This window comes from Ixodes scapularis, unplaced genomic scaffold, assembly GCF_016920785.2.
Source record: "Ixodes scapularis isolate PalLabHiFi unplaced genomic scaffold, ASM1692078v2 PGA_scaffold3__209_contigs__length_174095766, whole genome shotgun sequence".
NCBI lineage: Eukaryota > Metazoa > Arthropoda > Arachnida > Ixodida > Ixodidae > Ixodes > Ixodes scapularis.
This window is the reverse complement of record NW_024609868.1, coordinates 29233815-29259190: the sequence shown is the minus strand read 5'-3', so window position 1 is coordinate 29259190 and position 25376 is coordinate 29233815. Positions and strand designations below refer to the sequence as shown.

At 46.6% G+C, this 25376-nt stretch overlaps 1 protein-coding gene across 1 annotated transcript in view; it reads left to right on the top strand.

Annotated features, from left to right (window-relative positions):
* LOC115317863 (ornithine decarboxylase-like) overlaps nucleotides 1-25376 on the top strand; it is a 69970-nt gene that overhangs the window by 32249 nt on the left and 12345 nt on the right. The window contains exons 3-7 of the mRNA XM_040205729.3: nucleotides 605-681; nucleotides 5167-5333; nucleotides 5916-6050; nucleotides 6453-6618; nucleotides 9657-9810. Of these exons, the coding sequence (XP_040061663.3) occupies nucleotides 605-681; nucleotides 5167-5333; nucleotides 5916-6050; nucleotides 6453-6618; nucleotides 9657-9810 (699 nt within the window). The remainder of the gene's footprint in view (nucleotides 1-604; nucleotides 682-5166; nucleotides 5334-5915; nucleotides 6051-6452; nucleotides 6619-9656; nucleotides 9811-25376) is intronic.

Below are 25376 nucleotides of genomic sequence, written 5' to 3'. Positions count from 1 at the left end.
CTGTCCCACAAAACATCGGCGAGGTTAAAAACTGTGAAACTTTGCCCCCACGAGATACGACGCATAACTATTGAAGCACTTAATGACGCAGCACAGGCAGCACTTCATGCTGTGAACCCAGCGCAACCGCACCGCTCCGACTTCAATGCGTACGCGGAGTGGTTTGGGTTTCGTTTTCTCGGGGGTTCCCACTGCCTACCTTCGGTATCGGCCGTGCGGCGGCGCGCCAGTCGCGTCGCACGGAGTGTATACTAGATAACAGAAAGAATGTAACACAGAGGGGACGAAACATCCTCTCTATGTTTTATTGTTTATGTTATCTAGTACACTTTGAGTGTTTGTAATTCCATGGAAACGAGAACATGTTATTTTGGGCAATAATATTTTTTTAGTAAACTTAACTTTCACAGTACATCCCTTGTGCCCACTCAGACTTGTGAAGATACTTCGCGAACATCCTGGCCGGTTATGTTGAGATTTAGTAGCTAAGATGTGCTAGTTAAATTTTCTGGAGATATTTTCTATACTTGTTATGAAAAGCGAGACATTTTAAAGCTAAATAGGATGAAAGAATGCAACTACTCCGTATTCAATTTGGTTTCAGCCGTAAAAGCGTGCAGGGATCCGGTTATTCTTCACTCCATGAAGTCACTTGGGGTCGGTTTCGACTGCTCTAACAAGGTAACTTTTCTTTCGTAGATACTTTAAGCAAGCATTTTTCACCTTAAGCTCACTTGATATTTCGTGTAGCTAATCTTGTGAAATTAAGAGGTATGTGAATAAATTGAAAAAAGTGGCAATTTAAATCTTAAGCCCACTTTTGGATTTTAATATACCGCTGCCGCTTTTGGTAACAAAAAGTTGAAAAAGATAGGGCAGCTTACCGAAAGTAGCTAAATAGAGAGAGAGAGAGGAAAGAGAGAGAGAAAGAAAGAGGTGAGTGTTTGCTTGAGTAGAAAATGAAATGCTTGATTTAGATAAAAAAGATCCAGCTGATGTGATGGGTTGCGAAAGGAAAGAAATTAGAATTATCCTAGGGGAATATAACATTAATTTGGGAGCACTAAGAAATAGAGTAAAGCGCACTTAATAATAGGATTGGGAGTATTGTTTGTAACACAAGGTTGAGCGAATGCCTTCAGTAACAAAATCTTCCTGGTACTTCTCGTGCCTGCATAACAATGTCTCCAATGTGGAAAAAAACACGTAATAGGAAGCACAAGATCGTCTGCTTCTTGCGTAGTGGTTGCGGTCACGTCAAAACGCCGACCTCTGATTGGCTCCGATTGGAGGTATAGTGGGTAGTCCTCGAGGCAGCTAGCATTGAGCTCTACCCACTATCCTTCACTCGGAGCCAATCAGAGCTCGGCATCGTGACGCCACTGCCACCCCTACGCAAGAAGCAGAGATCTTGCGCTCGGAATACATTTCCATTTGACAAAATTCAAACCGAATCGTGAAATGTGATATACTGGTTAGCAGCCAACGTGTGGTGTTATCCAGATGCCATTATGTCTTGAACTCGCCATTAGCATGGTGCTGGAAAGACCTGTTGTGTTTACCACGTCTGCGTTTCTGACCATTCATTTTCCGTCTCGTGGCGACACAACTGGCGGATTGAGTCGTTGGTCTCGATCACGGCGGTGTAACAGCGGCGGAGAGAAATATTGCTGACGTCTGGTTTGTGGTACGTCGCGCTGGTTCCACGGATTGGGACACTGTGACAACAACGATCCTTGCGTCTGCGCCCACCTTGCTAGCCAGCACTTAAACAACCGACCAACAGGATCGCGCGTGACAAGCTGCACCTAGTGTAGCATATACAGTTACTCTAGCTGCAAATGACTCGTGACGTAATTTGTTGCTACTTCAGGACCACCTCTGGTGCATGGTCGCTATGCGACGCTGAACACAGCAGTCATACTCGCGCTCCAGACACCGTACTCTATCAGCGATGCACATTTGTTTACTTATTTCTTTATTTTACTCTCAGTGCCAAAGGGAGTGGGTTTAAAAAAAAAACAAAAAAAACGCAACAGCAAAACGGCAGGAGGACTTATGTTGTGTGAAGCAACACATGTTAGTCAAGGCATTTCTAAAACTCTTAGTGTCCGCGAGTTCGGCAATATCCATGCGAAGGTGATTCCAATATAAAGAGGTGTTGGGAATAAAGGAATGATAGTATGCGTTAGTCCTGCAGGATGGAATGCCAACTTTGAATCTATGACCGTTCAGTGCCGAGAGATAAGGGGGTTGTGTCAGTAGCCTCTGCTTGATAGATGAAATATGATGATATATTTTTTGGTACAAACACAAGCTAGCCACCTTTCTGCGCATAGAAAGATTAGGCAAGGATAAGCGGGTTTGCATTACGTTTACGATGGCGGTACGACGGTAATTAGAAAGAATGAAGCGGAAAGCACGATTTTGGGCGGGTTCTAATTAAAAAATGAGCGATTAAAGACCGGGGTCTCAGATAGAGGCAACATATTCGAACTTACTCCGAACAAGGGTTTTGTAAAGAATCAGTTTAATGACGTAGGCGCTAGAAAAAAGTTTTTTTTAAAGGTAATCAAGCATGGCGATTAGTATTGTTAACGATATGTCCAACATGAGCTTTCCAGGATAAATCCCAAGTTATGTGCACTCCGAGATACTTGTAGGATGGCACATACTTAAGAGGAACATACGTTATCCATGCAGTAAACAAGACGTGTTGTGTTAAGACGAGAGAGACGTACGTATTTACATTTAGCAGTATTTCATTTCATGCGCCACAAGCTACACCATTCAGAGATAGAGTTAGCATCAGACTGAAGGAGAGATATGTCAGAGTCATTAGTAATTTCACGGTAAATAACACAGTCATCTGCAAACAGACTGGCAGATGAACATATATTGTTAGGCAGGTTGTTAACACAGATAAAAAATAAGAGGGGCCCCAGAACAGAGCCCTGAGGACCACTTGAAGTGACTGGTGAACGTTGGGAATCCACATCGTTGACAGTTACGAGCTGGGATCGATTAGTAAAAAACAAACGTAGCAATGCAACGACGTTAGGGTCTAAATTAAGTTTTACAAGCTTTTGAATAAGGAGGGAGTAAGGGACCTTGTCGAAGGCCTCAGAAATATCTAGAAAAATAGTCTACCCGAGAGCCGCGGTCAAAAATGGGATGAAGGTCATGGGTAAAACACAAGAGCTGAGTTTCACAAGAAAATGATTTCCGGAATCCATGTTGAGCATTACAGAAGTAAGAGTTAGAGTCTAAAAAATTAGCAAGATGAGAGTAAATGGCATGTTCAAGAATTTTATAGGGTATATATGCTAGTAATTGAGATGGGACGAAAGTTAGTTGGAAAATGTTTGTCACCTGATCTATGCAAATGAATCACTCTCCCAATCTTCCAATCGTCGGGGACAAAACCAAACTCCAAAGACTGCTCAAAAAGTGTAGATAAAATAATTGTACTGTACATTTTCGTATTTTTCATAAATTTAGAATTGATGTTGTCACTATCAGCACTTTACATTTTCGTGTTTTTTTTTAAATTTAGAATTGATATTGTCAATACCAACAGACGACGACATTTTGAGAGTATATATCACATTGGTTATGCCTATAGTGTCAATACAAATTGAATCCATTGGAAAATATGCATTGGTAGAAAATTCAGGAGTACAAGAAATCTGAGAGGAAGAGAACGCCAACACAAACATTTCGTTGAAGACACTTGCACGATCACTGCTAGGAATATCACCACCATCAGTATTTCTGTGAGACACGGCACAATTATCATTCTTATTTACAGAGTTCAACAATTATTTGGGATTATTAATCAGCATGCTGGGCAAGATAACATTAAGAAACGCATCTTTGGCGTTCGTAATGGCTGTCTTATAAGCGCTAGCTGCGGACGCATAGGCGTCCCAGCGCTGTTGAAAGTTAGAGTTTTTGGCAGATCGAAAAATACGTTTCTTCTTGTTAGACAATCGTTTTTCAACCACGGACACTGGCGATTATAAGTAACAGAACTTAGCGGTATGAAGGTGTTCATGAGAGATTCAACTTTGCATTTAGAAAGATTCCGATTTTCCTCTAGGGAGCGATACGAAAATTGTTGTAAATAGTCATTTAAGAAAAGGCACAACTCACGATTTATTGATTCGAAGTCCTCTCTCTTATAATCTCTGACGTGTTTTGTGTTATCAACACCACGAGATACTTAAGCCTTAAGCTCAAAATGAATGATTGAGTGGTCACTCAAGGCAGGCAGGCACGATATAGGAGAAACAATGTCGGGCACAGTAGAAAAAATAAGGTGTAATATGTTTGATGGGGTGAAGTGATTCTCGTAGGTTGTGTAACGAGTTGCGAAAAATTGAAACCAAGACATATCTGTAAAAAGTCGTAACATTCCTTTAAAAAAGGATTCGTAAATGGTCGTTCGCTCAAGCATACTATGTTGGGATAATTAGGGTCGCCCAGTAAATTTACTGGGAGACTAGGAAAACGAACAGAAACTTTATTGACAGCATCATGTAAATCTTGAACGAAGTTAGAGCTACTGAACGGTAGACAATAGGAGGCTCCCAAAATGAACCCCGAGTGGCGCGAGTGAAGATGAACAAACACAATTTCCAAGTTGCTACTCATATCAACCAGGGATGACTCAAAGCAGTCAGACACAGCAATCAAGACGCCCCCACCGCACCTTTCGCCTGTACCATGTCGGTATACACTGAAACGCTTGTTACAATTGAAAAGTTCACCGTTATCAACTTTGCCGAAAGCCAGGTTTCAGTCAAAACGATTATGTCAGCAACAGTGGAATCGATAACAGAACACAAATCGTCCCTTTAAGGAAAGAAAATGGTAGGAATATTAGTAAACAGAACAGAAACTTGTTTTGGCAACGGTGACAAGACACTGCCCCTCACGACTCGTCATTGCCGGGCGTTGGAAGCCAAATCAGTTACGTCGTGATTAGCTGGTTGTTGATAAACCTAAGTACTAGACGTGTTGTCAAGCTCACAGACACTGTCGATAAGGGGATTGTAACTGAAACACTTGTTGTTCATAAAGAGGTAGTTATAGCGCAATTTAAATGTACCATTGTGTGATTTGCCTAATTCCACAAGCTTCTTCCTATATACATTTTTTTAGATAGAGTTGAAGACAGTGCTCGACATGGGCGTAACACCCGATCGCATCGTGTACGCCAACACAATCAAGAGTACTTCCCACCTGAAGTACGCCTCTGAGCACGGTGTTACCTTGATGACATTCGACTCTGCAGAAGAACTGGTGAAGATGGATGACAAGAACGCAAGGTACATTCGAAGTTCGGTTAACGGTTCATGAGTTTTTTTTTTTTTTCTGTTTTTGTTTTATGGCTGACTTGCTGACTGACCAAAAGTCACAGATGATACGACTGCCAGAAAGCTTGCGTCATGCTAACACTTCCGACAAGAAGGGAGATAGGTTGTAAGGGAAAGAACATGAATCAGTAGTGAGAAAAGTGTGTGTTGAATTTCCGGACGTTTATAGGATAGTGAAGCGAAAGTGGTTTATGCTGGTAGTTACGCGTCTTTTGTATTTCTTTTTTCTTGAAAAATATTACCCTTTGTTTTCTCTTTGAAATTTATTTACACTCCCCTTTCTCTTTTTTTACGTTATTATGTGGGCGCTGTAGTTCTTGAGATTACAATTTTTTCCAAATACAACAAATATTATCTTCATTTTCTTCTCTGGCTGTGAAGTCGACGTAATTTATATCGGTAGCGATTTCTCCAAACAAAGAACATATTAATTTCTCTGTCTGAATCCCCCTGCAATTCTTTCGGTGTGAAGACGATGTGGGGCATGCTTAAGAAAAAGAGTTTGGCATCACTTCTTCTTTTTGTTTAATGTAGATTGTTGCTGCGCATCGCAGCCAGCGAGTTCGGCAGCCAATACACGATGAACGAGAAGTTCGGTGCTTACTCTCACGAAATCGAGAATATTCTGAAGCTGGCACTCGAGCTTGGCCGGAACGTGGTCGGAGTTGCGTGAGTACCTTTTGCTACGTTCTGTCAAAGCAAATTTTGTTTCGAAAGGCTGAGTTGCTTGCGAGAGAGTCCTTGCGGTCTCTTCTAACAAGGGAACACATCGACACGCTGGCGGCACCTATGGAAGAACCTTGGAGCTGCATTTCACAAGAGCAAAGGTTTCGTGGTGTTTCCCTGATCAAATGCACGTATAAAATTTATAAAAAAATGGTGTAACAACATTGTCAAACGTTTTTCGAGCTAAGAAAAAAGAGCCATGCTCGATAAATATGATATACGGGAAGCCCTAGCGTTCTACGGCTAGCCGAGCCGATAGATGGCGCCAGTGTGTCAAGAGGTCACAAACGCTCGGTCGTAAACTGTCATAAAGTGAAATATGTGTCGTCGCTGGACTTGTTGCAGTTTCCACGTGGGATGCGCCTACACTCATCCGGACATCTTCGTCAACACCATCGATCACGCCAAGCGGGTCTTTGACATGGGCACCGAAATGGGATTTCGAATGAACGTGCTTGACATCGGCGGTGGATTTCCGGGCGGACTTAGAAAGCAGGATACGATGACCGAGGCAAGTTTCCACTGAATCACAGAACCAGGACTGGCCCACAAGGACCACCTGGGGCAAAGATGAGACTTTAGCTTCTCATGCATAAACAGTAATTGTAATTTGTGGTGTGTATGTTCAGAGAGCCGGAAGTTTGTCAGCCTCAATAACATTTGGTGTCACAGTTGTTGATGAGAAAGTTTACCAGCGAAGGTCTAGTCTTGTACACGTTACTCAAAACAACTAATCGATTACATCCACTCTTGCTTAACAAGTATTGAATTAGATTACTTGATTACTCAATACGAAAAGTACTTGGCCGGTACCTGAAAAAGTAACAGTTACTTCTTTCATCACATCAGATTTTCAAACCGATAGAGCTATATGGCGGTTTGAAAACGGGTATTTCGTGCTGTTAATTATTGAATTAAAATCACAAAAAAAACTATAAACTACTTATATCGTCGTAAACCACGAATTTTGGTCAACCATTCTGTTAAAAATTTGGTTCGAGGATTCCTTGGTACAAAAGTTGTGCGAAAAAAGGGCGCCATTAAAAACGAGAAAAAAAAGTAACGGCTTCAGGAAATGAGTACTTACAAAAGTAATCAGATTGCTGTTGTGAATACTTCCTAGTAAATGTGATAAAATGATTATAATCTTACTCCAAAAAGTGATCGATTGTAAAGAGTACCGCACAAGTTTGCGAAGGTCTCAGTACCGGTCAGGGATTTTTAAGGCGCATAACGCAGTATGCGCCTTAACGCCGGAACGATGCTGACACGGATCGAAGCGGGCAGAGGTGGTGAATGAGTCCAGGATCCCTGGATTCTGCAGCCCGATCTTTCGCTCCAGGCGCTCTAAGCTACGTTGCGCTGACACCACTCGACTCCTAATTCTCCCTTTAATTTCAAAAGCCATGCGTATTTTTCTACAGGATCACAGCGGCTATCCGTTCACAAAAACATATGTGCTATTATTGTTTCCCTACGGAGTTAGAATAATGCAACCTATGAAACTAGGGTGACGGATTTCGGGGATGAGTTATCCTCTGAAATTAAAGACACGACTTTGACTGACGGGCATCGCCACGCAAGCTAACCACCCATTTTCGTTCTTGAAAAGCATATTGGCTCTTTTTCTATGCTTACTTTCGCGAGAAAGTAGATAATCCAGCGACTTGAAAATAAAATTAGAATGTTGCTGCTGTATTGAGTGAGCACAGTTTCACGACTCGCGAAGATTCACTATCAGTCAGGTACGCCAGTCTTGCGGAACGGTTTACTTGTATCTTGCTATATGAAATACCAATTCGCCGAGGCAGTTTATAAGGCTATGATAAGGAGCATTTGGTAAGATTCACTTTATTTTTAGAGTGAAGATATAGAAAACTATTTCGGTTTATTCCGATCACACTAACAAGCAGTGTGGAGCTGGTCAAAGCAAATCCAGCTAAGTCACCCCAAACAGCCTCGTCTTCTTCGAACGGAACTGTCATATCGTTGTAGACTGCACGTGCCGAATAAACGCAGGCACTACACCTTGTGTTCTGTTGGTCAGCTTGAGCTCACTGTACGTACTATACTAGGGTGCCCGGAACGCGTCTTCGACTGGTGTGTTTAACGCCTTATCCCGTCTTCGAGGTGGCAAAATATGACGTCACACTACAGGGCGGAGTGTGATACTCTTGTATGTCGCGATCCTGGTGGTTGGTGCTAGAAGTCTCGGCAAAAAAGTGCGTGTGATCGCGAGTGTCGCTGTCATCGCGGAGTCCTGACTCTTAGCTGCTGGAGCTTCCTTGGACTGTCCTAACTCCCACTCGACCCCCGATCCTCTCTTCAACTTCAAAAAATCATGTGTAGCTTCCTACAGCATCACAACGCTATGCGTTTACAAAAAAAAAAGTCGTTTGTGGTTTTTTTTTTAGAGTTAGAATAATAGAACCTATGAAAGAGGATGGCGGATTTCGGGGATGAGTTATCCTTTGAAATTAAGAAGACGACTTTTCCTGACAGGCATCGCCACGCAAGCTAACAACTCATATGCGTTCTTGAAAAGGATTTTGGGCGTTTTTCTATGGTGAGTCTCTCGAAAGAGTAGACAAACCAGGCACTTTAAAATGAATTTAGAATGTCGCTGCTGTATCGAATGAGCGCAGAGTCTTACGACTCGCGAAGTTTCATGAGCAGTCATGCATATACGCCAGTCTTGCATGCGCTAGGCGAGACTTGTTTCCCGCAGTATAAAATACCGAATTCGCCGAGGCATTTTATGCGGCGATGATAAGAATCATTTGGCAAGAGGAATTTTATCTTTAGAGTGAAGATATAGAAAACGTATTCCGCTGAATCCAGCACACTAACAAGCAGTCTGTAGCCGCTCGAAGCAATTCCAGCAAAGGCGCCCGAAACAGCCTTGTCTTCATCGAACGGGCCCGTCATATCGTTGGAGACTGTACATGCCGAGTAGACGCATACAGTGCACCTTCTGCTGTGTTGATTAGCTTGAGATTAGTGTATGTACTAGTAAGGTGCCCGGAAGCCGTTTTCGACTGGTGTGTTTATGGCGTCCTATCCCGCCCGTACCTCAAAAGTGGTCCCGAGGTGGCAACAAATAACTTCACATAATCCGGAGTGTGATGCTGTTGGATGTCGTGATCCTGGCGGTTCGTGCTAAAAGTCTCTGCAAAAAAGTACTTGGAATCGAGAGTGTCGCAGTCGTTGCGGAGTCCTAACTCTTAGCTGCTGGTGCTCCCGAGGACTGTCCAGCAGAACAGCGACCTGCATCAGGACACGCGTCTGGCACCACCACTCCCGCGATGCCGCCAGAATCGCGGCCGTCGAAAACATGACACTTCTACGACGTCATCAGGCGAGAATCGAGGGACCAGTATTCAGGGCGCGGTAAACACATGCGTCGAAGAGGCGCTCCACGCTCCGTGGTACTATACTCTCGATCGAGCGAGCCACATTTCACAAGTGGAAGACGTAATTGAACTTTTCGGTTTCTACGCCACAGAAAAGTGAATCCGAATTCGAAGGTTCACGACGGTCTATTTTCAGGTGTGCGGGGCCATTCGGTCCGCAATCGATAAGCAGTTTCCGCCGTCCAGCGGGGTCAAGATCATCGCCGAACCGGGCCAGTTCTTTGTCACGGCAGCGTACAGCTTGGTCCTCCGAGTCGTCGGCAAGAGGCAGAGGGAGATCAGCATCGATGGTGAAGCGCCGCATATTTTCACTACTTCCCGCAAAGAGCTTTGTTTCATCACGAATGCTGCAGAGCCGGAATCACACTGCTTGATACATCACACAAAAGACACGGTGTTTGACGCACATATGAGGGCAGAATTATCTCTTTGGAGACGCCTCGAGCGAGTTCGAATGATAATATTCTCTACGCATGTATGCATCAAGCATGTCTGCAGACAGTTCTTGTGTGACCAAAGTGGCAGGGCCGCCACACGCAGAAGAAACGCGCCTCAGACGGCGTCAGCGCACTCTTTTTTGTGTGGTGCGATCGACCGCGGCTTAACACTAGAAGTAGACTGATATATCGTGCTCGGACTAATAATGACATCAAAACACGCAGCTGGGCGTATTCCACAGAGACATTAGCGATGATTGTTTAAATGTGCTCTAACGGCTGCAGTTGACCCAACGGCAGCGACGACCCAGACGTCTTTGTTCAACAGTCCCTTTACTAAATTCAGTCTGGCTACCTTAATCACTATCATCATCGCCACCAAAATGGCGGCTCGCTCGCCGGGGGGAAGCAACTAATATAGGGGCCGATTGGGGAGTGGGGGGGTATGAAGTTTTTATTTTTATTTGATCGAATGCCCCAAACGCCATCCTGGTGATACCCCATACCGCCTGGTGATAGTTAAGAAATAGTTGACAGTAGGAAAATCGGCTCAGAAAAAAAATAATATTTTTGGCTCTCAGTTTCTAGGCTCGGTGGCGGAAGCTACTGCTGTTCTAAAGGTTACAGCCGTTATTTATTTATTTATTTATTTAGTAATACTGCTAATCTCACATGGAGACCATAGCAGGTCATAGCATCCATCCATCCATCTGGCTTCTTCGGCCGCGATTAGCTTGACCGTATCGACGCTTTAACGCTATTTGGAGTGTTGTTTTTGTCAGTGAGGTGGTGGTCGAAGAGCCTTTTTGTGCCAAGTGACCTCACCAGCGACAAAGTTGACGTATACCACTCATCGCGAAGACTTCGATACGAGGATAATATACGCAGCCACAAGTTTATGGCCGAAAGCTACGTGCAGTACGGATCCACCGAAACTTTGTCGTGCACTACACAGTGAGTACCTATTTGTTCTACTTTGGGTCGGATTCTCGTTTTTGGTCAATGTTACGCACTGCATATAGCATCTATTATCTCTAGAATGATCATGCGCGTAAATACGGTGGTGGATACGCTGATACGCTCCAAAAAGAAACCAGTTCGAACCAATCTTGCCTGCTGCCTTCGTGCATGTTAGCATGGCACACACCGTGGCTTGGGTGTAAACGTAAACAAGTTAGTTGTGAGAAATGAACATCTAATTCTTTCTCGTTCTATTTCTTTCGTGCAGCGGTTCCTCGCTCGTGCGCGTGCGCGCACTATGTGTCCGGAGACAAAAGAAAACCGCAGCCACATACTGAATTTCAGCAGTGCTGACACATGATGGCTTCCTTGACGAGTGGACATGCCGGTGAGCTGCGAGGGAGAATGGTGCGAACCATTATGTTACGGCACTTCTTAAGCTGCTCGCGCTGCTCAAGGAAGAAGAATGTCGCGAGGCGCCAGCTGAACAATCTTGTACTGAGATGTCTCAGAAGTGAAGACGACCGCGAGGGCATAAAATACCAGCGTGCATCTTCGATGAGCTTGAATGGAGGTCTGCAAGACATGGTGGACTCACGTGGTTTTGTTGCGTCTAGACTGTATGAGGCTTGAAAGAGGCGTAGGAACGTCCAAGATGTAGAAGATGCTGCAACGGAACAAAACTAGCTGCCCATGCTGTGTCCCCATTTTTAAAACATCTTCAGTTCATGCCGGCACGGGTAGCCAACTTCATCTATGGTGAGACGTGTGAAGGTAGCCTTCTGTAGTGTCAAAAACCACTCGTTCCACATAATTTCTTGACGTATGTGAGCCCGGACATTCCAGTCGGTGTTACGACAGGAGGTGCGACTGCCACGCCATCACGGCCTACATTTTTTTCCTTGTCCTCAGTTTCTTCGGTTTCATCAGGGGACCTGCCAGCACCGGGGAGAAGTCTCGAGGCAAGTACATAAACGAAACTGAGGTGTTAAATCATATAAGAAAATGTCATATGCAAATATGCTACGATACATAAGAATATCTGCATATTGAAGCGTGTCAAGCCAGCAAGGCAGGAAAAGAAGAACGAATTGAACTGGCTTGTTGTTACCAGCACGGACAGAGGGCAAATACAAAAGTTGGCCGTCGTCCTTTTTTGTGGTGCCTTGGCTTGTCTTCTTCGCTACAAAATGCTAATGTATATATTCCACAAACTTTGCAGCAATGAAGTGCATGTTTAAATTAGGCGTGATGATTGCCTACACTGTTCCTTTGACACGTCGACGATGTCAAGCAATCTCCTGAACAGCATGTTCAAATGGTCCTCGTGCACTTGTTTTCTAATTTTGTCAACATTTTCGGGGGATGTGCTCGTGGAAGGTTACCTGGAGCTATCTTCATTATTGAAGTCCATACTGAAATCGCAAATGTTTGCATGTACATGGTAAAGAAAGCTTGTGTGGCACAGCTCCCGATGTTAACAGACTAACATCCTTGGCACAATGGGAAATGGATGTCGCCGCCCTCGACCGCGGCTGTGTGAACCGATGTGCTGCCCCTCCTTTTTTTTTTTTTTTTTTAGTGTCAAAAAACTGGTTTTGGGACTTTTTGTCTATGACACAGCCAAAAAATACGCGGGCCTTAGCAGACGTGCCTATCACCATTGTTTATAGCCTAAGGGGCTGCCCATTGTAAACCTGGGGGCGAAGGTGCGGACAACAAAATCAAGTCTGGCGGCACTGAGGGCACTGAGCACATAACAATGTAACTCCTGTCCAACCCGACCGGATCAGCCTCAATGAAGGAGTCAGTATGCAGAGCTATATCGCAAAAAAAAAATGGTGTCGACGAAACATCACGATTTTTTGCCGAATAAACGAACGGGAGCTTGTTTCGATAAAACAATCTGTCGATGAAGCATTGCACTGAATGTCATTAGATGGCACTTTTGAAAGAACCCGAGTTTGCGGTTTTAAAAAGGACAACATAAACACGGATATCTCATTGGATTCATTTTTAAAATGTGTAACGTCCACCGGCCTCACTTGTGCTCTCACATTTTATTCATTGATGAACTGATTGGAACTGTTTTTTTTTTTATTTGTTGATCGCCGCTGCAACTTCACCACTGCCGATTTGTTTGCAGGCCTTAACACTATCCGCTTATGATGCTCGCAGTCTAGAATGTAGCACTCATCAGCGGTACAAGAGTCCTGTATGGTAAGCCACCACTGCCGAAACCTGGAAAGGTAAAGAGAGTTGTGTTTACGAGGCCATTGGATTAAGAAGTCCATGGAACGCCTTAAAGTACGACGAGCAGCGAGGAGGTCCCAGAACACTGGTTTGGTCAACGAGGTAAGAGCGTCTTTGACATCCCCTCAAACAGGCGTTGAAGCTCTAAGCGTGCTTTACCGAAGTCTGAAACTGAGCAACACCGAGATCATGAAGACAAATGAAGGATTGGAGCCTGTGGTGCCTGCCGAGGAACTCATTGTTGAGTGCGACGCCGTGATGGTGTACGAGCACACTGTGATCGCCTCACTGGCGTAGCTGGAACTTAGGATCGACCGAATGAAGAACGGCCCGACGACGCGCACAGAAGACTCGCTGCACCGAGAGAGAGCCACCGGAAGCGGTACAAGATTGCCTATGCTGCAAATGATCATCTTCAACGGCAATCTCAGCAAGTGGCAGGAATCTTGGTGTCAGCTCAGAGCGATGGTTCACGATAATCGCAGCTTGTTGAATGTTAAGAAATTTCACTACTTGGCATCTCAACTTACCGGAACGGCCGCCTCTGCTCTCTCTGGACTTGTAGCAACCGAGGAAGGTTACGTCGAGATGATAGAGATTCTACAGAAGAGGTTTGGAGATAAAATTTAGATCGAAAAGGAGCACCTGAACAGGCTTAGAACGATACACCAGGTGAGGTCCCCGTACGATGCCGTTCGATTGCGAAAGCTAGATTATCATGTTCAGACTCACATTCAGGGGTTGACATTAATGGGTGTAAATTCGGCGCCCTACTCGTCGATGATGTGTGAGGTTCTCTTGAAGGCGATGCCTAATGACATAATCGTAGCTTACCATCGACACCAAAGCTACAATGGCCCAGTGGACGCTGAGACATCAAAGGGGACGCTGAAAAAGATTTTGGAGTTCCTGTCGGTCGAAGTTGAAAGCAGAGAGCCTAGCGGACATGATGCGTTTGCTCAGAGAAATAAAAAACGACGGTCAGCTTCAAAAGGAAAGGTCTTCCCAACCTCCATGGCCCTCCACGGCAAGCTTACCTCTGATACTGCTCTTTCTGTAGTTCTTGTGGGCACAAAACCGAAGATTGCAGACATCAAGAGGGCCCCAGTGAAAAGATGACACGCTTGTCTAAGGATGGCAGGTTTTTAAATGCATGACACGAGGTCACCGCGCAAGAACTTGCCGTCGTAAAGTAACTTGCAAAAACTGCAAAGGCAGTTTTCGCAAGTTACCTTATGTGGAACTCACGGTATGCAAAATAGACACCTGAGGTCGGAAGAAACGAAGTGAATAGCACGAGTATTCACACAGTTTTAAAAACAAACGGAGGTTCTGATGTTAACGACGATGTACCTCTACAGACGTTCCGGGGCTGGCTCATGACAAAACATGAATGCTGTTACATTAGAGGCGTCATTGATAAAGGCGGTTAAAGAACCTTCATCAGAAAAGATGTGTCCAGAAAGCTGAAGCTGAAGGTGACTGGTAAAGTAAATCTCAGCGTTAACGCGTTCTGAAGTGTCCGGGACAGCGAAAGGCAAGAGCGAAGATTGGTCAAAATCGAACTTCAAAGTCATTATGACAATTAGAAGCACAGGATCGAGGCGATTGAAGTACCGGCCATATGCAAAGAAATCGATCGGGTACCGATGGACAATGACTTCGTGAAGAAAATCGCGAAAGAAAACAATTATCTTGCTGATGAGCTAATCTTCCCAGGCGTTCAGAGAGAGAGAGCGTGCGGAATCAGCCTTCTAGTTGGAGCAGATCAGCTTGGAAAGCTGTTAGATCCTGAAGTATGCTGGGATAAAAACAACAGGTGTCTATCAGCGGTAAAAACAACAATGGGACATAGTTATTTTACAAACCAAACAACCAGCAACGTGTGCATGCTCAGAGCCGGTGCAACGGGCGACGATGTAGTAAGTTCGACCCTGCGACAGTTCTGGGACTTGAAAACCTTGGCATCAAGGACTCAACGACCAGCTCTGCTCACGACGAGTCTGTACTACAAGTGTTTGAGGAGACAATCACCATGACAGATGGAAGACACGAAGTTGCCCTTCCCTGGAAGTATCAGAACATGAAAGATCTCGGCAATAACCGAAAGCTGGCAGAGTAGAGACTGCAAGTGCTCTGCCATTGCTTGGCTCGAGACGAAGAACTTCTTCTGAACTACAACTCTGCTATGGAGAAATACCTGAACGACGGACACGCAGAGAAAGTGAGGGAAGAAACCAACGACGAGGAAAATCTATGCTACATGCCGCACAGAGCTGTTATCCGAGAAGCTTCAGCTACTACAAAGCTGCGAGTTGTTTTCGATGCGTCTTCGCACACTTCCGGAGAACGCTCGCTAAACGACCATCTGGAGAGAGTACCTAATCTAAACAACGACCTACTGAAGATCCTGGTGGACTTCCGTTTCCACAGGATAGTATTAGCACCTGAAATTCAGAAGGCGTTTCTTCAAATCAGCGTGAGACGTGAGGACAGGGATGCTCTTCGTTTTTTGTTGTTTGACAGCCCTTTCGTTCCTGGAGAAGAATTGCCTCCCATTCAAGAGTTTCGAATGACAAGAGTTCGAACATGAGCACAGAGCAGGTTGACACAAATGACAAGTGTTTTATCCTTTCGTGTTTCAAGACAAGAGCTCGTTTTGGGTCACTTGCAGACCATCTTTTTTCTTGAAAACGACACAGCAGCATCACCTGCGTTCAGTCGAGAGAGAGGCCAAGCCAATGGCGATGCACCTTGAAAAGTGTTTTTATGTTGACGACCTGATTGTGGGTGTCTCATCATACGACGAGGCGCAGAAACTCTGCGATGACTCCACGGAAATGCTTGTCAAGGCGGGAATGAGGCTTTAAAAGTGGTCGACAAGCTAACAAAAAATCGTGTCACACTGAAAAGACTGCGGACGAGACGTCTACGCGTGCTGAATCGTCAGGCCTGAAATAGGTCATTGAAATTCTTTGGGATACCGAACAAGACAATCTGCAAATGAATTTATAGTCCCCGTCAGACTTCGTCAAAGGAAGAATGGATACAAAGAGGTTCGTTCTTCAGACCACGTCGAGACTTTTTGACCCTTTAGGACTGCTCTCTCCATACAGCATCCGAGCGAAAATTTTGTTTCAGCAAATTTGGGAGAGAGGAATCGATTGGAACACCTGATTGTCGAATGAGTTACGTGAGGAATGGCTTGCATGGTGCGGCGAACTTGCTGAACTTGGCTCTCTCAGTCGATAGATGCTTCTTGAGGGCAGAGGGAGCAGTTAAGTCCAGACAACTCCATGTTTTCATGGACGCAAGCACTCGGGCGTACGGAGCGGTGGACTGCATGCGAGTCAAGGACACTAACAGAAACACCTTCATAAGACCTGTGATGTCAAAGGCACGTGTTGCACCTTTGAAGAAAATGACCCCGCCACGTCTGGAGCTCCTCGGCGCTCTTATCGGATCAAGGTTGATGGCTTTCTTGACTGAGACGTTGGATTTGCCCTACCAGGATTGCTACCTTTGGACAGATTCCACCATCACCGTCAATTGGATTCAGGCATTGGCAAGCAAAGGGAAGCCATTTGTGTGCAACAGAGTCGTGGACATCGAGAGCAACACCGACCCCTTTTGGTGACGACACTGTTCAGGGAAGGTCAACCCCACGGACATGCTCACCCGAGGAGTACCCACCTCCAACCTGACCCTTTCCAAGGTGTGGTGGCAGGGCCCGCAGTGGTTGTCACGTAATCAAGATTTCATGCCTCAAAGAAGAGAGACGAACGACGGTGTTCCGGATGCTGACGCAGAGCTAAGAGGCAAAAGCACAGTGCTGCACAGCAAAACAACCGTACAAGGGCCTCTCCTCGTGCTTACAGACTGCAGCAAATGGCTCAAGGCAATGAGGGTTACTGCGTGGATCGTGCGATTCATTAAAAACCTACAAGGCAAGGGCCCAAGAGTCAGCGGCTTTTAGTCCGCCAATAAATTGGAGGAGGCAGAGAGATACTGGACGAAACACATTCAGGAAGAGAGCTACAGCAAAGAAAAAAGCAAGTTTCGTCGCCGGTCGCTGCCTGGAGTTGAGCTTGCATATCTGGGACTTGCACCCGTTCTTGAATGAAGACGGTGTCATCCGTATTGAGACTCGACTGCAGAATGCCTCGGCACCCGACGACACCAAGTTTCTGGTGCTACTTCCGGGAGACAACTGTTTCATGGAGCTCCTCGTTGAGCACACGGATGTTCGAATTCTGCATGGTGGTGTGAGTGCACTACAGGGTTGTGAGAGGGCGACAGAGTGTAAAACGAGTGGCCAGACGTTGTAAGATGTGTCTTCGACTCAAGCTCAAGCTTATGACAGCCCCCATGGCACCTCTGCCTGAAAACCGCGTAAAAAAGGCACAGCCTTTCGAGGTCTGTGGCGGGGATTATGCTGGACCGATGTTCGTGAGATCCGGAACAAACAGTGTCAAGACATATATTCTTTTATTGACATGCGCTGTTACGCGAGCGATACATTTAGAACTTGTCCTGGATGTGTCTATCAACGCCTTTCTCATGGCTTTCAGACTCCTTGTGTCAATGCGTGGGTTTCCGCGAATAATGTGTTCAGACAATGCACTGACTTTTAAACGAGCTGCTAAAGAACTAAAGCAAATTTACTTAATGTTATGTAGTTCCGAATTGAAAGATTAGCTGCGTCAACCACCGGATCACTTGGAGGTTTATCGTTGAAAGAGCTTCATGGTGGGTTAGGTTAAGAGTTGCATGAAAAAAATATCGGCAAAGCTGCGCTTGATGTCGATCAGGTCACAACTGTACTAACGGTTGTGATCACATTACCTCATCATAAAAGAGGCGACGTGACATCCACTGGAACGGAGTTGGTTGGGATATGGTCGCACCGCCGTCAAATAATGAACATGTTTTGGAACAGGTAGTCTAAAGAATATCTGTATAACCTAAGAAGTGCTCATACTCGTAGGCCTCAATTTTGCAGCGGTCTTAATGTCGGTGATGTCGAAGATTGTGCATGACGAGCACGTTCCTCGACTATTTTGGAGAACCGGCAGGATTCTGGAGTGTTTCCCAGGTCGGGGCCGAAATGTACGATCCTGTAAGATAAAATTGTGTAACGGCTGAGAGGTCAGGCGCCCTGTTCAGCGTCTATACCCACTTGAGATGAGCTGAGCGTTGGGTGAGCTCATCTGCGGGGAGGGTGTTGCAGATAGAGTTTCACGCGCCACCTCGGTCTACTGGCTCGTACACCACAAATAGTGTACCATTCTGCGCACTATGCGGGGGCCCCCATCATACGTATGCTAAAGAATGCAAGCAGAAGTTCTACCGACCCGATTTGCCCAAGATGGCGGCAAAAATCAGGAAAAGTAGGAGCTGGAGCCGGAGAAGACGACAGCGACAGGTGGCGTGGAGCTCTACAATATCGGACGTGTCGATGAAGAGCAGATCGAAGTCACGGAGTCAGACGCGTAAACAAGTGACGCCAAACAGAAGGAGAAGCAGATCGAGGAACTACCTCCAGGAAAGAGGCGCGGCAAATATGAAGAATGGAAGGACGCAAGCGTCAACAGAGGGTAGGGATCTGGCCAACACAATCAAATGGCCTTCCCTACCGAAGTCGCAAGCGGAGCAGAAGCTAGAAAAGCAAGTTCAAGCGCTGATGGAGGAGAACACTCGACTTCGCAAGAAAGCGGGGAAAACGGATACTCCTAAACAGCAGGCGATTCCGCCGCCGCAAACCACACTGGGAGACGTGTACTTCAAACTAATCCGGGAAGTCCGCACGGAAGTCGCGCAGCTGAAGGAGACAATTCAGCAGATGCAACAGCAGATGCAGATGTTCCTGACGGGAATGCAGACTCTGGAGAGCAAGTCTAACAAGAGGCTTGAGAGACTGGAGATGAGAAACAGCCAGGAACTTAAGCGAAGACGGCCAAGAGGGAGTACACCAACCCCCTCTGAACCGGGCTTCTCGACACGGACTCAACATGCGGATTCAACCGAAACTGAGTGTGTGGCAGTGGAACTGCAGGGGAATCGGCCGGAAAAGGGATGGCCTCAGCCTGTTGGCGGCGCAAGCGGCTGAACCCCCTGCGGTTATCACTCTTCAAGAACTTGGAAAGTGTACGAATGTCACAATTAAGGGCTACGATACTCACTATGCGGACCAGTATGTGGCAGTGTTAGTCCATAAAAAATATCCGGTGGAGGTACAAGAACCGTTGATAACGGGCCTTCCGCATGTGTATGTGACCTTAATCCCCTCGGGAAGAACGAACAACAGACTCCATGTGCTGTGTGTGTATAGTAACCCTAGAGACACTCGATCGGACCTCAAGCAACTGCTCACGAGTTTCGCTTGCAAAGCAGGAAGGGAACCGCTCGTCATAACAGGTGATTTCAACGCAGCGCATCCGGCGTGGGGGTACCGCCACCTTACCGCCAAAGGCAGAAGAATCGCGGAGGTGCTTGACCAGGAGCTACTCTCTCTGCTTACGGACCCGGAGACGCCAACACGGATCGGGACGAGCAGGTGCCGGGACACGTGCCCCGACCTGACGATGGTGAGAGGCATCCGGAATCCAAGATGGGTGAACACCGGGGAAAATCTCGGAAGTGACCATTACATTCTGTGTACGAGCTGGGAGTCCGGGGACTTTGGCAGAAAGAAGATCGGTAAGGCAAGGATTGTACAGTGGGACAAGTGGCGCGAGTAAATAGGGCGAAGCGGTGCGACCATTGAAAAGATCGAGGAATGGACAGCGGAATTAGTCCAAAGCCTCGAGCGGTATACAACGGTGGTGGACACAATTGAGAAAAACCCGCAAGTGGACTCACATCTGCTGCACCTGTGGGAGGCGCGAAGTTCATTAACGAAGAGGTGGAAAAGACAGAGAGGCAACAGAAAGCTGCAAAAGAAGATTGCGGAACTGAATGAGGAGGCGGAGGATTATGCATTGCGACTTTCAAGGCAAAACTGGTACTCTCTGTGTGACGGGATGCAAGGCAGCTTAGGTCTCGCACAAACCTGGAAACTTCTTCGGGCCCTGGTGGATCCGGAGGGTACAAGAACGGTGGCACAGAACAAGATCACTTCCCTAATGCATAAGGAGGGGGCTGAAGGCGACGAAATTATGGAGCGTCTGGCTAGGAAATACCTGTGCCGGGACCCCCCGGTTGACCAACCAGACTACAAGGGAAAACCGAACAAGGTGCTCGATAGGCCAATAACGCTGGAGGAACTCGAGGCTGCACTGGCGGCGATGAAGAAGAATTCGGCGCCTGGGCCGGACATGATCACAGCGAGGCAGTTATAAATCTGGATGAAGGATCGTTGCGGGAGCTTGTGCGCCACTTCAACGAGGAATATTGGAGGACGGGTACCACCCCGGAGAGCTGGAAGAAAGCTGAGGTACGATTTATTCCAAAACCACGAAAAGACTAAAGTCTGGGGAACCTCAGACCAATTTCTTTAACATCATCCCTGGGAAAGGTGTTTGAACGGATAATCAATGCGAGACTAACCAAGCACATTGAGGACAATTCGTTACTGGCTCATACACAGTTTGGATTCCGCCCGCACATGTCGACGCAAGATGTGTTGTTGTGGCTTTATAAGAACTTACTCGAGAGCCCGGCGCGGGCGCAAACAAGGTGCATTTTAGCGCTTGATCTCAAAGGGGCATTCGATAATGTTACACATGGTAGTATACTAGAAGGACTTAGTCAAATTAACTGCGGGGAAAGAACGTATAACTACATACGAAGTTTTCTTTCGAAACGTCAAGTGGTTCTCTCACTGGGGGATTATAGATCGGACCCCCTAACACTGGGGTCACGAGGCACGCCGCAAGGGGCGGTGCTCTCCCCCCTACTTTTCAACTTGGCAATGATAAATTTGCCAGACAAGCTGAAGAATGTCCCAAAGGTGGAGCACGCGATATATGCCGATGATATTACGATCTGGTGCAAGTCCGGGAGCGACGGTCAAGTGGAGGAGAGGCTGCAGGCAGCGGCCGATATTACGGCAGAGTACGCGCGGAGCCGAGGGCTTCAGTGCACGCCGGAGAAATCGGAGTTGCTGGTCTTGAGGAACCCACGGGAAGGACTCATAACTCACATTAATGTCAAGATGGACGGACAAGAGGTTCCCAAGCCGCAGGAGGTGCGAATCCTGGGACAGCTTATCCCACAGGGAAGGAACAAGAGCACGCTTGACAAGCTCACAAAGGCGACGGTACAGATCAACGGCGTGTTGCGAAGAATTCGCAACCAACAACACGGACTTAAAGAAAGGGAGGCCATGCAGCTCGTGCACGCGTTTGTAGTGTCGAGGGTGATGTATGGACCCCCACATTTAAACCTCACCAAGAAGGAGGTAGAGAAGCTCGACGTACTGCTTCGCAAAGCACACAAGAATGCCCTGGGACTGCCGGAATATGCAGCCACTAAAAGGCTACTTCAGTTGGGAGTTCACAACACCTTCGAGGAGCTGGCCAACGCCCAGATTGGAGCGCAAATCAGAAGACTCGGAGGAACGGACAGCGGTCGCTGGCTGCTCGACAAGCTGGAGTTGGCGAACCCGAACGCCGCCTTTTTACAACAACAGATCAAGCTGGATGACCATATTCGAGCCGGTGTTCGAACAAGCAGAGTTCCAAGGAACATGAACGCGTCACGGGACGCGGAAAGGCGTATGGCAAGGTCCGAGGCCCTCGCTCGGACCTGGGATAGCCGACCAGGCACCCTCTACGTTGACGCCGCGGGGCCTGTTAGTGGGGTGGCCACGGCAGCCGTGGCTATTTCAGACGGGAGGAAGATCGTCACGAAAGCCTCCTTCAGAGTGTCTTGTGCTACGGAAGCCGAAGAGGTGGCCATCGCACTGGCTATCACTTGCAACCCAAAAGCAAATATAATATCGGACTCTCAAGGCGCCGTTCGCAACTTCACCGCGGGTTCCGTGGGGGAGGTGGCGGCCGGGCTACTGAGAAGACACCCCCCGCAGGCGGCTCAGGTCATCTGGTCTCCAGGCCATATGGGGCATCCAGGAAATGAGGTGGCTCACGCCACAGCCCGAGATTCTCTTCCGAGCCGGGACTCTATTCTTGCCCCAGGCACGGAGGAGCGGTGGTCGTTCTCCAAATGTCTACTGGACATCCGACTTGCACGTAAGAAATTTCCAGCACCGCATAAGTCCTTGAGCAAGAAAGGGGAACATATCCTTCGACGGCTACAGACGGATACATTTCTCACCCCAGACAAGCTACACACCTGGTACCCGGACAGATACGCGTCGGCAGCGTGCCCGTGGTGCGGATGGCAAAAGGCAGACACATACCACATGGTGTGGGCCTGCGAGAAGAATGAAGAAACTTCACAATGTGAAGCAAGCGAAGAGGAGTGGTATGCGGCGCTCGCAAGCGATGACCCGGTTAAGCAACAGCCGCTAATCCGGCGGGCCAAGGCGGCACAAGCAAGTGGAGTCCTGGAATAGGGTCACACAGCTAACTCCTACTTCTTCTCTATCTCTTTTTACCCCTAACCCCCTTCCCTCTCTCCTGCCTTTGTGCAATAAAGATGTTTTCAACAACAACAACAACAACAACACCAGAAATAACTTAAGCCGGGGCGAGGGAGCGTCGGAGTTTCTAAACTCGACTCAGGCACGGGGAGTTTTTCTGAGTGATTAGCCCGAGTGGTCGGCGTGGTATCCCATATGACAAGGAGAGAGAGAAACGTGTAATCTCTGGGTCGCCGGGGTGTGGCTCGGGTCTCTTTGTGTTGGGTCTTCCTAAAGGAAGGACGCCGCTAACGGGTCTTCTGCTCGAAATTGTCTTTATAGTAATGATACTTTCAGTGTGTACTTTTAACAAACAGTTGTTCAGTTGATACGGCTTAATGTGGTTCTATAACAGCCACCGCCTCATTGCTTCGAACTTGGGTCTGGCTGTCACACGTAAAGAATGGACAGAAAAGGGTCTGGAAAGCCTCACTGCACAAAGATATCTTTAACGATTGAGGGCAATATACTAAGTTTCGGCTGTCACTCTTCATTTCAGCAATTTTGAAAACGCCATACCAATTCTGATGAAATAACGCCGTCGCTACTGCGGCTAACCCCACATTTTCGGGCTCTGCGGTTCAGGAGAGGCAGAGGTGCGACTAAATCTTGGAGGCAGTGGTGTTTTTGTGGGGAAACGCCATTCTAAAACTCTGGCGTTGTGTTTACTGATGTCCACCGTGTGAGTCAGCCGTAATGTGCGCCAAAATTGGTTACGCTACACCAACTCCCCTTTTTCTGTTTTGTTTTCTTCAGATATGGTGATAAAAATTAGCGTGTGGCTGCACGGAGCTATGTAACGACCCTTCGGACTGCCAGACACGACGCACGGACCTTTCAGTGTGGCCTCGTCGTTGATCCAGCCTGCCCATGGCTTGGTACTTCAGCTGACCGACTTGTCTGGGACCCTGAAGAGGTCAAGTCCCATGGCATCCTAAAAGTCAAGTGCCCCTACTCAGTGAAAGATACGGCTACACCCCCGACTGCAGACGGCTCGTACCTCGTGAAGAACGACAGTGGGACGTTAAGTCTGCCCTTCGAACATGAGTACTACTATCAAGTCCTCGGACAATTGGTCCTCCCTGGGCTGACTTCTTCTGACTTAGTTATGCACTCCCCTCATTTTCTTGTTCTTAAGTGGATTACATTTGATAAAAATTAATGGAAAGTCTATAAAGATATCCTGGACAGGTTTTACTTCGGCATTCTTCTGCCATATTTAGAACAAAAGTCTGCTGCATTGTGGGTAACATCCAGCACTATTCACATGTCAGTTTAATAAAGTGGCGCAGTGAAGGGATCATACAGTTCTTGCGTCTTTTCACACTGTGGAAGCTTTCAATACAGACTGAACAGATTCAACATATATTGCTAGACTCCTTGATTCACACATGCACCATGCCACAGCAGACAAAAGGACGAAGAGAGAAATATTGCAGAGCAGATAACATTTTGTGTACAGTAATATTCTCTGCACGCTACAAATGAACTTTGGAAATTAGTAAGAAACACGCAAAGTGCCCAATTGTTATTCATGAGGGGTGACATAACAGTGGTATTAGCCTGTTAAAGATATGAAAGGCTTTAATACGCCGGATACGTCACTCAACATGAATTCGGAGACTTGCAACTTCCTCCGTTTCCCTTACTTCTTCTCGAATAAAACATTGTCTGCGTAGGAACAAGGGATATTCAAGGAAACTCATATCTTGCCAAAGAAGTCCTCTAGTTTTAAGCCTTTGTCCGCACTGTCTCTGCTCAGACTTGAGCTTCAGAAATCCACTTCTCTGAACCAGGCATTGACAGATATTGATCGAGTGAACAGCTTTGACAAAAAAATTAGCGTTCCATTTAGTGAGATGGCAATCAAAGCTTTGCAAGTATTTGCTGATTTGTAGGGTGAGTATGTGGATGACTAAAGGACAAGGGAACTGGGAAATTCGCGTCTGATCTATGATGCATCGATAATCGTTCTGGTAGTGGTATAGCGCTTCTTAAACACACCCGGCATGGCATCGTCAACTGCTTCTCTAGACATCCAGAGGTTGAACTGCCTTATCTGTTAGTACATGAAGCTTCTTTATGTGGTGCACAATTTAGACTGTTTCGATGTAAATTCTAGACCTGAAGTCAGGATCTCTTTTAAAGAAACCCAGGCGCGCCTTAGAGGACAACGCGCAGCTGTTCCTTGGCAGGCAACAGTTGTGGCCTCCCTATATTGCTTCAACCTTTGGTGGAGCTCCTTGCCACACATTAACATTTTCACAATTTTCGCCGGGATCAAAGAAGCGATAAGGACTCGTAAAAGCCTCGTATAACTACGAGGCTTTTACGCCAGTCCAGTCTAAAGGCCAGTCTAAAAATTAATTCCATCAGGGCTGTCTTTAAAACACTTGACAGAAAATGTCTCCTTTGCTGTTGTTCAAATTGCTCGTACTTTTCTACAGCTATTTCAAGCTCTCGTTGCGCTTTGTACAAAGGAGAATTTTCCGGCTTCAGTTCCTCAGTCACACATTTAAAATATATCTCGGGTGCTGAAGAGCGTTCCGCTAGCGCTGCAAGTTGTAGTGTCACAGCACCGACACTTTGTGCGAACACGCACAATCACACGCTACGTCGTCAT